Source organism: Asparagus officinalis, chromosome 10, assembly GCF_001876935.1.
Source record: "Asparagus officinalis chromosome 10, Aspof.V1, whole genome shotgun sequence".
NCBI lineage: Eukaryota > Viridiplantae > Streptophyta > Magnoliopsida > Asparagales > Asparagaceae > Asparagus > Asparagus officinalis.
In genome coordinates this window covers 5,002,174-5,013,429 of record NC_033803.1, presented here as the reverse complement: position 1 = coordinate 5,013,429, position 11,256 = coordinate 5,002,174, and the positions used below count along the sequence as shown (strand labels likewise).

General features: G+C 37.7%; 1 protein-coding gene and 1 pseudogene across 1 annotated transcript; both read left to right on the top strand.

Annotated features, from left to right (window-relative positions):
* LOC109825269 lies at positions 409–5,552 on the top strand (annotated as a pseudogene).
* On the top strand, positions 7,023–10,756 carry LOC109825270 (protein NRT1/ PTR FAMILY 7.3-like). Its single transcript, XM_020392087.1, has 5 exons — positions 7,023–7,056; positions 7,589–7,730; positions 7,825–8,042; positions 8,946–9,505; positions 9,602–10,756. The coding sequence occupies exons 1-5, from the start codon at positions 7,039–7,041 to the stop codon at positions 10,473–10,475; spliced, it is 1,812 nt and encodes a 603-aa protein (XP_020247676.1). The 5' UTR covers positions 7,023–7,038; the 3' UTR covers positions 10,476–10,756.

Sequence of the window (11,256 nt, the reverse complement as noted above, 5' to 3'; positions counted from 1 at the left end):
TCCGCCTAGGCGACTAAGCGCTGGGCGCCAAGTCCGACGCCTAGAAGCGTCCAACGTTTAATGTAACATTGCCCGTAGCATATCTTCTATTTCTGTAACAACACTAGTTATGAAGGCAAAAGAGGAAAAAATAATTGCAGCTACTGGAGCATTTCAATTTTTGCACACTTGTTTGTTGCATGTATTTCTGAAAAAAAAAGAAAGGTGTCTGGTACCAATATGACTTTCTTATTGGTGTTTTTCATCATAACATTATAATAGCTTATGGAGACACATAACCAAAAAATCCCTTGAAGAAGATTCTGTGCCTGCAACAAAAATGAAAATCCCTGTTTTGGGTAAAGAGAGAAATGGGTAGAGAGTAATAGGAAGAGGAATTGGCTTTTATTAGGATGTCACAGTTTCCATGCTGGCCTCCAGCCAGCGTACCAAAACTTTTTTCATTACCTACTAGCAGAGTATTATTCTAAGGAGAGACATCAACATTCCACTATATTTCCTAAATAGCTTATACAATTTTCTCAAAAGGACAATAATCACTATGTTTTCTCCACTTTTTCTAATTTTTCAGCAACATATTTTTGGCCAGAAATATATTGGTCATATTTCATAGCTTTTCAAATCACAACCTTCCATCAAACCTTTCTCTCTCCTCTATAAATCCAAACCTCAACTCTTCATCCTAGTATCATTTTTCTCTTATTTTCTCTTGTTCTACTTATGCAAGCTTAGTTTCCCTCCAGCCTTCAAAATTTGACATGGCCAGCTCTGAGGTACAGGTCACTATAATCTCTACTCTGTCTTGTGATTATAATTCAAGGCCCTCCTCCATTGGTCTCATCATTTTATTTTTTCCTTGCAAGTATTTGTTCAGTCTAAATCTTTGGACTTTAGGCACCTGGAAGAAAAAAAAGATCAGATTTCACCTTCTTGTTCATTCTCTTTAGCAAGCTTCTCAATAACAGTAAAACAATCATATACAAATAAACTTACAGTATGTATCAAACTATTTGTAATGATAATAGCAAAACACAATGAACTTCATCATATATGTATCCTCCACTGGTAACAAGTTCTACCAAACTGTATCTACGAATGGAAGATCAAACGGTGCATATATAGTTTTTCTGTAAACTTGCCAGTGCATACAGTGAAAATCAACTACTGTTTGTTTTCATAAGCTAAAGCAGAAGTTGAACACTCAGCATCAACTCTACAAAACTCAGGAATGTAATTAAGAAATCTGCATCATTGAAATATCAAATGTTCCATAAAGTATACTGCAATTGGTTTAATAGTATATATCCTCTCAAAAGAAAGCATACTACATGAACCCATGACATAATCCAGTAACCCATATGTAACGATTTTTATTTCCTTTGAATTAACTAACAGAGTTCATCATAATTACTTATAGGCACAGAAGCAACTAAGATCAAGGCAAGAAGGTGAGATGAAGATTGGAGTAGAAGTTATCATAATCGGAGAAGGAAAAGAAAAAGAAGAGGATTATCAAGATGAAGAACATTTTGAATATACAATGGATGGTTCAGTAGACATCAGAGGGAAACCTGCAGACAAAGGAAAAACTGGAGGATGGGTAGCTGGGAGTATTATTCTTGGTAATTAATTTTCTTACTGCATTTTCAGAAGAAATATATACATAAAAAGGCGAAAAGCTCATGTAAGACTGAGGTCTCAGTTCACAAATTTTTTTATCCATTGGATTTGCTTTGAGACGGGTTCTGATGCTTGATATGCTCAAGACACGCGTCTCACATACAACCTTGATGTGTATTATCACATCAGCACACATCTCAAAGCAAATCCAAGGCATAAAAAAACTAGTCGATGGAGCTCTTAGTCCACTTAATTAAGTCCACTGAAGTTTACAAAAGCTATGAAATTGGTTTCAAATATTTGTCGGATTAAATTCTATATACTCACTATTTCTTTTTCTTTTTTTTTGTTGGAAAGAAACAATTAAAGAGAACTTTTAACGTAACAAAGAAAAAGAATAGAAAGAAATTTCATGAAAAGAGAAAAGTCTAAAAGCCTAGTTGATAAGAACTGAAATTAGAATTACCTGAGAATGTAAAGCTCATTATGTAGGAAAATCTAGAAACCATTAGCCAAAATAAACGTGCATTGTCATGGGTCAGTAGAGTAGCATTAAATAATGCAGGTGACATTTGATTTACATTTCATTGTTCCTAGAAGCTTAATCCATCAATTTGATTAAAGTTTAGAGCATTCAGCACCTTTGAACACCAAGAGGAATTGAAAACAGAAACATTTTACTGAATCAAATAGGTAAGCGATTTATAAAGATACTATTCCTTTTTCCCCATGTGGGCAAAATTTTCTCTAATCAACCAACTAGTGGATAAATAAAGAAGTAGACAACTAGTTTATAATGCATCCCAAACAGGGTCAAAAGTAAAACAAATGCACATACTTTAGTTAATTCATTGACATAAAACTGAACAAACATTTGCTCAGTAACGATCAAACACTTCTATAGGCATTTTTATCGAGTGTAGGTACCCAGCCCTTGAGAAGTAACATTCCCCATAAGCAGCATATTTTTCCTGATGGAGCAGTGCAAGTAGAACTACCAGAAAGATGGCAATTATGATGCCATATCTTACCTTCTATATCAACAAGTCTCTGCCACATACCTAGAATCTGCATGTTTCTGAAATATCAAAATCCCATGTTCAATTTTGCCCGGTTCGGTATTGTTTTTCATTGAATATAAATTACATAGTAACATAAAATGAAATATCATGTTCTAGTATGATACTCAATGATTCCATTTCTTAAACTGAATCACAATTGCCATATATCATGTTGCCTTGTGCACGTGTCTTAGAATCTGCATGTTCCTGGAAACCCAAATCCCAATCCACCAATGTCCAATTTTGCCAGGTTTGATATTGCTTTTCATTGAATATCAATTATATAGTAACATAAAATGAAATGTCATGTTCTACTATGATACTCAATGATTCAATTTCTTAAATTGAATCAAATAATACATCAATAAAAGAAAGGTACTCTTACTTCGATCCAAGCATGGAGGCCAATTGAGCAAGTAGATGCATTTCATTTGGTGCATGCGTACTCCTCTTATGTTACCATCATAGGCAAAACTATACCAAACATCACATATTCCTTTGAATTCCATGTAGCTTTATGGAAAGATGCATGCATGTATATTTTAAGTACATATACATATATCTATGCACATATATGTCTTAGTTTCTAATGAAAGTATCCATACTCAAATACAGTGAATCAAGGTTTTGCTACATTAGCATTTTTCGGTGTGAATGTGAACCTGGTGCTATTCCTAACAAGGGTTCTTGAACAAAGCAATGCCGATGCAGCAAATAATGTAAGCAAATGGACAGGCACTGTCTATATGTTCTCTCTCTTTGGTGCCTTCCTTAGTGACTCCTACTGGGGGAGATACAAGACCTGTGCAATATTCCAGGTCATTTTCGTGCTGGTAAGTGGACTTACACAAGATCCCCATTCAATTTTCACTTTGAAGCTAAGGTTAATTGTGGATAGGCCCCCGGTAGTTCTGTTGTTGCGGATAGACCCCCTGAGTTTTTTTAAAGTCTATTTATCAAAAAACAATTTTCTCTTATTCGAGGGTAAAAGAGTCAGAAAAGCATTCCCCTCAGGGGTTCATTTGCGTTCTAGTTTCTCTTGCTTTCAGGGCCTGGTGATGCTCTCACTCTCCTCACAACTGTTTCTATTGAACCCCTCTGGTTGTGGTGGTGAGCTCAACCCATGTAGACCCCACACTGACATGGAGATTGGGCTTTTTTATTTCTCGATTTACCTTGTTGCCCTTGGAAATGGAGGATACCAGCCCAGTATTGCAACATTTGGGTCTGATCAGTTTGAGGAAGATGACCCTAAAGAGGCGCATTCTAAAGTCACCTTCTTCAGTTACTTCTACTTGGCCCTCAACATAGGCTCTCTCTTCTCAAACACTTTCCTATGCTACATTGAGGACCAGAGTATGTGGGCCTTGGGCTTCTGGGCATCCGCGGGGTCCGCCTTCTTGGCTCTCATCTTGTTCCTAGGAGGGACCTGCAGGTACAGGCATTTCAGGCCATGTGGCAATCCCATGTCAAGGATCGTCCAGGTAATCGTCGCTGCAGCGAGGAAATGGACGGTCAAGATGTCACCAGCTGGCGTTGACCTGTATGAACTGGACGGGAAAGAACTTGCAGTGGCTGTGGCGGAAGTAGGAAGATACTTCACACACAGGGTTTCAAGTAAGTCACTGTAACTACAACAAGAGCGAGTCCTAATCTACCATGCATTTCTATTGTGGGTTGTCTTCTATGTGAAGTTAACTATTATCATGTCCTTCTTAATTGCTTCTAACGAAGTTCTTCTACGTCAACCTCTATCCCTTTCTGCTTCATTAACTAAATAATCTTATCGATTCTCCTAATTGGTGCTGGCCTCTGTTATAATGCCAAACCATCTCAATTTATCCTCTTATTTTATCCTGGACAGGAGCAGCCTCTGATCTCCTGCAAATGCACTAATTTCTCATCCTATCTTTTACCGTGTATCCACAAGACAATCTTAACATTCTGATTTTGGTTCGACAGGTTCTTGGACAGAGCCGCAATGGCACAGACAGACGACTTCACCATGAAATCACAGTCAATGGTCAGAGACCCGTGGCGGCTCTGCACAGTTACCCAAGTCGAGGAAGTCAAATGCGTGCTCAGACTCCTTCCCATTTGGCTCTGCACCATTGTATACTCAGTAGTTTTTACTCAAATGGCCTCTCTTTTCGTCGTACAAGGCGCTTCCATGGATAACCATATCGGTGGCTTCAGAATCCCTGCAGCCAGCATGTCCGCCTTCGACATTGTCAGTGTTGCAATTTTCATCTTTATCTATCAACGACTGATACAACCTGTTGTTTCTAAACTAAACAAAAACCCTAGAGGCCTCACCGAGCTACAGAGGATGGGGTTTGGGCTAATTATAGCTGTTCTAGCTATGATTTCAGCTGGTGCAGTTGAGCACTTCAGGCTAAAGAAGGCTATAAGCCATACAAGCACTCTGAGCATATTATGGCAAATACCTCAGTATGTGCTTATAGGAGCCTCTGAGGTGTTTATGTATGTCGGGCAGCTAGAGTTCTTCAATGATCAGGCGCCCGATGGGCTGAAGAGCTTTGGAAGTGCATTCTGCATGACATCTATCGCATTTGGAAACTTTGCAAGCTATGCGATTGTTACTGTTGTGATGAAGATCACTGGAAAAGGTGGTCAGTTTGGGTGGATACCAGCGAATCTTAATATGGGACATACTGACAGGTTCTTCTTTCTGTTGGCAGCTATGAGCAGTGTGGACTTTGTGGTGTATATTGTCTGTGCGAAGTGGTACAAGGGAATTAAGTTGGAGGGGAGATGTGAGGAAGAGGCTTTGGTCTTATAGCTAATTGAAGGATATGTGTGCTGTAGCTATAGTGTGTGGTTGCTTATAGAAGTCATATATATATATATATATATATATATATATATATATAATATATATATATAATTATATATATATATATATATACATGCTATTTTTGCTCCTCCTAGTTTATTTCAGGAGGTTGGTTGAGTTTTTGGAGAGAGATGAGTATGAAGGAGGCATAAAAGGACGTCATTCTAAGATCTATGTGAATACATGATGTATTTATTGCATATAAGTGAATAATATAACTACGACACAATAGCTTATAAGGGATAATTTGGGGGTGGGGGTGGGGTGGGGGTGGGGGTCTGGCAGCCATGCGATGCCAAAGTCACTTCCGCAATGATCATTTAATATATTGCAAGCATTAATATGAATTGTACAAATGGTTAACAATCAAGTGATCAACAAGGAGAACAGATCAATAAAGCGAAGTTTGTTGATTTTATGCAGAGAAACATCTACAGAAGCTTGGGAGCGGGAAAAAAAATCCATTTGCACATGGGTAAAGCTAATTAACATGAAATAAATTAAGAAGGTCATCGGGTGATTAAATTTCCACCAGAACTCCAAACAGATCCCACAATTAGAGGGCAGGAGAAAGAGAAAAGTAATGTATCCAAACAGTTCCTATTTCTTCTTACAACTTAAGTTAACAAATGGTTGGTAATTTCATATCAGCTCAGCTTAAAAAGCAAAGGAGCGCAAAAAGGGGAAAATAAGTTCACAAAAACAATAAAAGGCAATAATTATGATCAAGCAAGATATATCTGGTTTGGTTATTGGTTTCAAGCTACTGCATACAACAAAGAGGCAGGTCACTCAAAAAGCTAAGAACTTCCAAGTAAAACAAGCTCTCTAGCATGGTGCCGACTCCTGTGTAAAAAAAATAGCCTCACTGAATTTGTATTAAGATATATGTTAATCATGAGCTAAGTGGAGCTCAAACCCAGATATTAATCTGACAAAAGCAAGATGGATCCTAATACTATACCCGACCCAGTTCCACCACACCCCCTACTCCAAAAAAGCTGATAAAAGAAACTGGTTTCTTCTTCTTTTGTTCTATGAGAGCTCTTTAATGGAGCCATTGCAAAATAGGAGAAAAGAACAAGTGATTTGTACAGAAAGCACAAAAAGCCCAAATCCTCTCTTGTCCACAGTGCACATCCTTCCAATTCACCAACCGACCCTTTGAAACAGAAAGGTACGTGCTCATCTCTGAACAAAGTTCATTTACTTGTAACCTCCACAATGAACAATCCAGGACACGTGTATACTTCTCAGTGCTAAAAACTAGACCAGACATGCTCTTCTATACCCAGTATTAATTACAGAAATTTGGAATGTTGCATAGAAAAAAGAAGAGATAGGACCGTAATTATACTAAAAACAGAAGATACAACCTAGGAAACAAAGTTTACTGACACCATCACATTTTCCTTGCACTGTTCACATAAAACACTTTTCTCTCTCCTCTCTGCTTCTTCTTCTTCTTCTTCTATATTGTATGCTCCCTTGTGGATAACCATGGCAGACTCTATGCCGGTAAGTATATTGATCTCTGCAGCTCTGCTAATTTTCTAGCAACATTGTTCCTAATCTTTCTTATCAACTAAAATTTAATAGATACCCATAACAATTAACAGTCATCTTTGAATAAAAGTCTTTGACCAAAGAATACATAAAAACATCTAGATTGCTATTAATTGCCCACTATTAATTACCCGAAATTTGGAATGTTGCATGGAAAAAAGGAAGAGATAGGACTATAAACATAACATACAACCTAGGAAACAATGTACACTGACACCATCACATTTTCCTGCATTGTTCATAATAAAAACCATCTTTTTCTCTCTCCCATCTTCTTTTTCCTCTACTTCTACACTGCAGACTCCCTTGTGGATAACCATGGCAGACTTTGTGCTGGTAAGTATATTGATCCTTGCTAATTCTCAAGCAAAGTTGTTCCTAAACTTCGTCATTGACTAAAATTTAATAGATACCCATAAAACACATCTTTGAATAAATTTTTTTGAACAAAGACTACATAGAAACATCTATACTGGTGTTTCAGGTTGGAGAGCAGCATGAGCAGCAAAACATTATTAAGCTAGAAGAAGATGAGAAACATACCCGTGATGGATCAATCAATTCGAAGGGCCTCACTGCGATCAGAGGAAAGTCAGGAGGGTGGAGGATTGGGATACTTCTTCTTGGTAAATTTGCTAAAAAGGCAACCAAAATCCTCTTTTAATTTGACCTCTGCTAGTCTCAAATAGGATGATATTAACTATTGTTCATGTGGTACAGTGAACCAATTACTGGCAACTTTAGCATTCTTCGGTATTGGAGTGAACCTGGTGCTCTTCATGTCGAGGGTTCTGCAGCAGGATAATGCTGACGCAGCGAATAATGTCAGCACCTGGACTGGAACTGCCTACATGTTTTCCCTTGTAGGCGCTTTTGTTAGTGATTCATATTGGGGAAGATACAAGACATGCGCCTTCTTTCAGATCATCTTTGTCACTGTAAGCTTTTATATTGCTTGCTAGCTCATTCAGTAAAAATCTCTTGCCTTCGTATTAAATTTTGTCGTATATCATTGCTCGCAGCAAATCTTATTAATCCAAGTTAACACCGCTTTTGATGTTGAAACCTTTTCGAATGATAAATATATAATTGAATACCCTCAATAAAGGAAAGACTTTAAGGCACTAATACAGGAAAATGACAATTCTTATTACACGAGGATCAAGGAAGATGATAAAAAGTCCTTTCCTTCAACAAATAATAAAGTCAACAAATTACAGTTATAAATCATCCTTATAGCAAATGGTACCCAACTACTGGAAAGAAGAAATGTTTAATATTTAAATGATAGTAGCAATAGTTATTCTGCTGCCTTTTTCATGTGTGGGAGTTGATTGATGATGGTGTCATTAACACAAGATTCTTGTTCTTACAGTTTCAAATAGGAAGTTACTTGTGACATAATGGAATAAAGAACACAACTATACAAGAAATGATCGCTTTCTCTACTCAGCAAATTCCCAACTTTCAATACTCATTACTGCAACGTCTCTGTTACTGCATGTACAATGTAAAAGTGTCCCTGGTTATCATGCCTTAAATAGGAAGTTACCTGGTAAATTTGTAAGAGCTCATCTACGATACTTTGTCGGCATGTAAAATCCCCTAAGAAATTTCACTAAGACATTCATTACCTTCCCTGTTATTGAAATCCGTTTCAATGTCCTTCATAATTTTTGCATCCACAACTATCACAATGCAAAATGTAAAGCAACTGCTAACAATATAGAGGAACTAAAAAACCTTTCCCATCTTACCCAGAAAAAAATCTACATTTTAACATAGGTTTACCTATCAAGAAAAACTAAGGTATTAATACAAATAATTTACATAAATGACAGGGCTTGGTGGAGTTATCACTTTCATCCTACCTTCTGCTGCTCAAACCTTGTATTCCTGGGGACGACAATCCACAGTGTGAGCCACCAACCCACCTGGAGATACTAATCTTTTACCTATCCATATACCAAATTGCCCTTGGAAATGGAGCCTATCAGCCATCTATAACTACATTTGGAGCAGACCAATTTGACGAAGAAGACCCACTGGAACGACATTCAAAGATTGCCTTCTTCAGCTATTTTTACTTAGCTAATAACGTTGGGACCCTCTTTTCCAACACAATTCTAGCCTATCTCGAAGACAAAGGAGAATGGGTTCTTGGTTTTTGGCTTTCTTCAGGAGCTGCACTCTTAGCTTTGGTGATCTTTCTTGCTGGGACTCCACAGTTTAGGCACTTCAAGCCACGCGGAAATCCTTTATCGAGAATCTGCCAGGTGTTTGTTGCAGCCATAAAGAAAAGGAAGGTCAATATGCCAATAAATGGGGAGAATTTATATGAAATCGAGGGAAAGAATGCAATTAATGGAGGTAGAAAGATACTCCATACTCCAGATTTCAGGTAATATGACACAAAGATGTCCTCAAAAGAATTCCAATCACTTATATTTTCTTTTTTACTGCATAGTGGGCAATGATATCTCTTGTATTTCTTAAGGTTTTTGGACAGAGCAGCAGCCATAACATCAGAAAACCATCCTCCACGAGGAAATCAGCATCCTCCAAGCCCATGGAGTCTATGCACAATCACACAAGTAGAAGAAGCCAAGTGTATAATAAGGCTCCTCCCTATTTGGCTCTGCTCTATAATTTACTCGGTGGTCTATACCCAGATGTCTTCCGTCTTTGTTGAACAAGCTGCAGCTATGAAGACTTCCATCTCAACCTTCAACATCCCTCCAGCAAGCGTATCAATTTTCGAGATACTAAGTGTTGCAGGGTGTGTTCTTCTATATAGACTGTACCTAGTACCTATTTTTTCGAAGGTAGTCAAGGGCAATTCCACAGAGCTTCAAAGAATGGGGATTGGACTTGTTCTTGCAACAATCACAATGGTGGCTGCTGGAATAGTTGAGTCCCAGAGGATAAAACATGCTGTGCTTAGCTGTGACGATTGTGAAGACACAAGCTCCCTTAGCATTCTTTGGCAAATCCCTCAATACGTGATGATGGGAGCTTCAGAGGTTTTTATGTATGTGGGTCAGCTGGAGTTTTTCAATTGTCAGGCTCCAGATGGGTTGAAGAGCTTTGGCAGTGCTCTGTGTCTAGCATCAATGTCAGCGGGAAGTTATCTAAGTAGCTTACTCATTACATTGGTCATGGACATTACAGGAAGGGGAGATAAAGTGGGCTGGATATCTGATAATCTCAATATTGGTCACATGGACAGGTTCTACTTCTTTCTAGCAATTTTAGTTGCCATTGACTTGGTTATCTTTGTGGCCTGTGCCAAATGTTACAGATATATTTCCCTGGATGGGAGATCAGAGATTGAACATTCTAGTGAAAGAAAGTTGGAAATCGAGCTGTGACTGGATAAAATTAGGCTGATAGATGTACAATATATGGAAACTATAAGACAGACGTGGATGAAAAAATTAGGCTGATAAATGTGCACGAGATGGAAACATGAAGATAGACCATCTCTTTGTTATCAGCCTATACCGCAACAGCTACTTGAACAAAAACATTCTGCAAGTATATTATGTTTCAAGTCAGCTCTTATTATAGTTATAAGCTAAGGTAATAAAATCTACTCAAGTAGATGATCTTTTATTTGTCTTTCTTATTTAAGCCTTACACTGTTACGACCTTCATATGGTCAAATACACTTAAGCATGCATCAGCTTCAGTACAAGCAAAGACAAACACAAGATATGCGTGCCTAAATGCACGAGGGTCTGCAACCATGAGATGTTGAAGCGCGCTTGCTGAACTAATTTAGCACACAGGTTAAACACTTTAATACATTAGCTTGTAGCTTCTTAAGATACTAATGCACTTTCACACAACCATCTAAAAATGATAGTTTGATTTTCTTACATATAGAAAAGAGAGGGGGGAAAACTGTTTTGATGCAGTAATGAAATCTTTTGATGCAGTAATGAAATCACATTACCTATATGATCCCTTACACCTTCAACAATGGAGTAAAGGCACTTTTACCTAAAAAACATCAACATCATAATGGAAGTTTTTCCACTAGGTGTACATAAATTATCAGCTGTCTTCATTATGAAATGATGAAAGGCTACAAATGATAACCAACTTATGGTAAGCTGAAATTCCGCAATAAATAACCAATTCAAAACA

Bases quoted from the DNA above. Each gene is read 5' to 3' on its own strand.
- LOC109825270 (XM_020392087.1), top strand. The intron at 7,731-7,824 runs GTAAATTTGCTA...CATGTGGTACAG, and splicing joins GATTGGGATACTTCTTCTTG to TGAACCAATTACTGGCAACT. The intron at 8,043-8,945 runs GTAAGCTTTTAT...CATAAATGACAG, and splicing joins TTCAGATCATCTTTGTCACT to GGCTTGGTGGAGTTATCACT.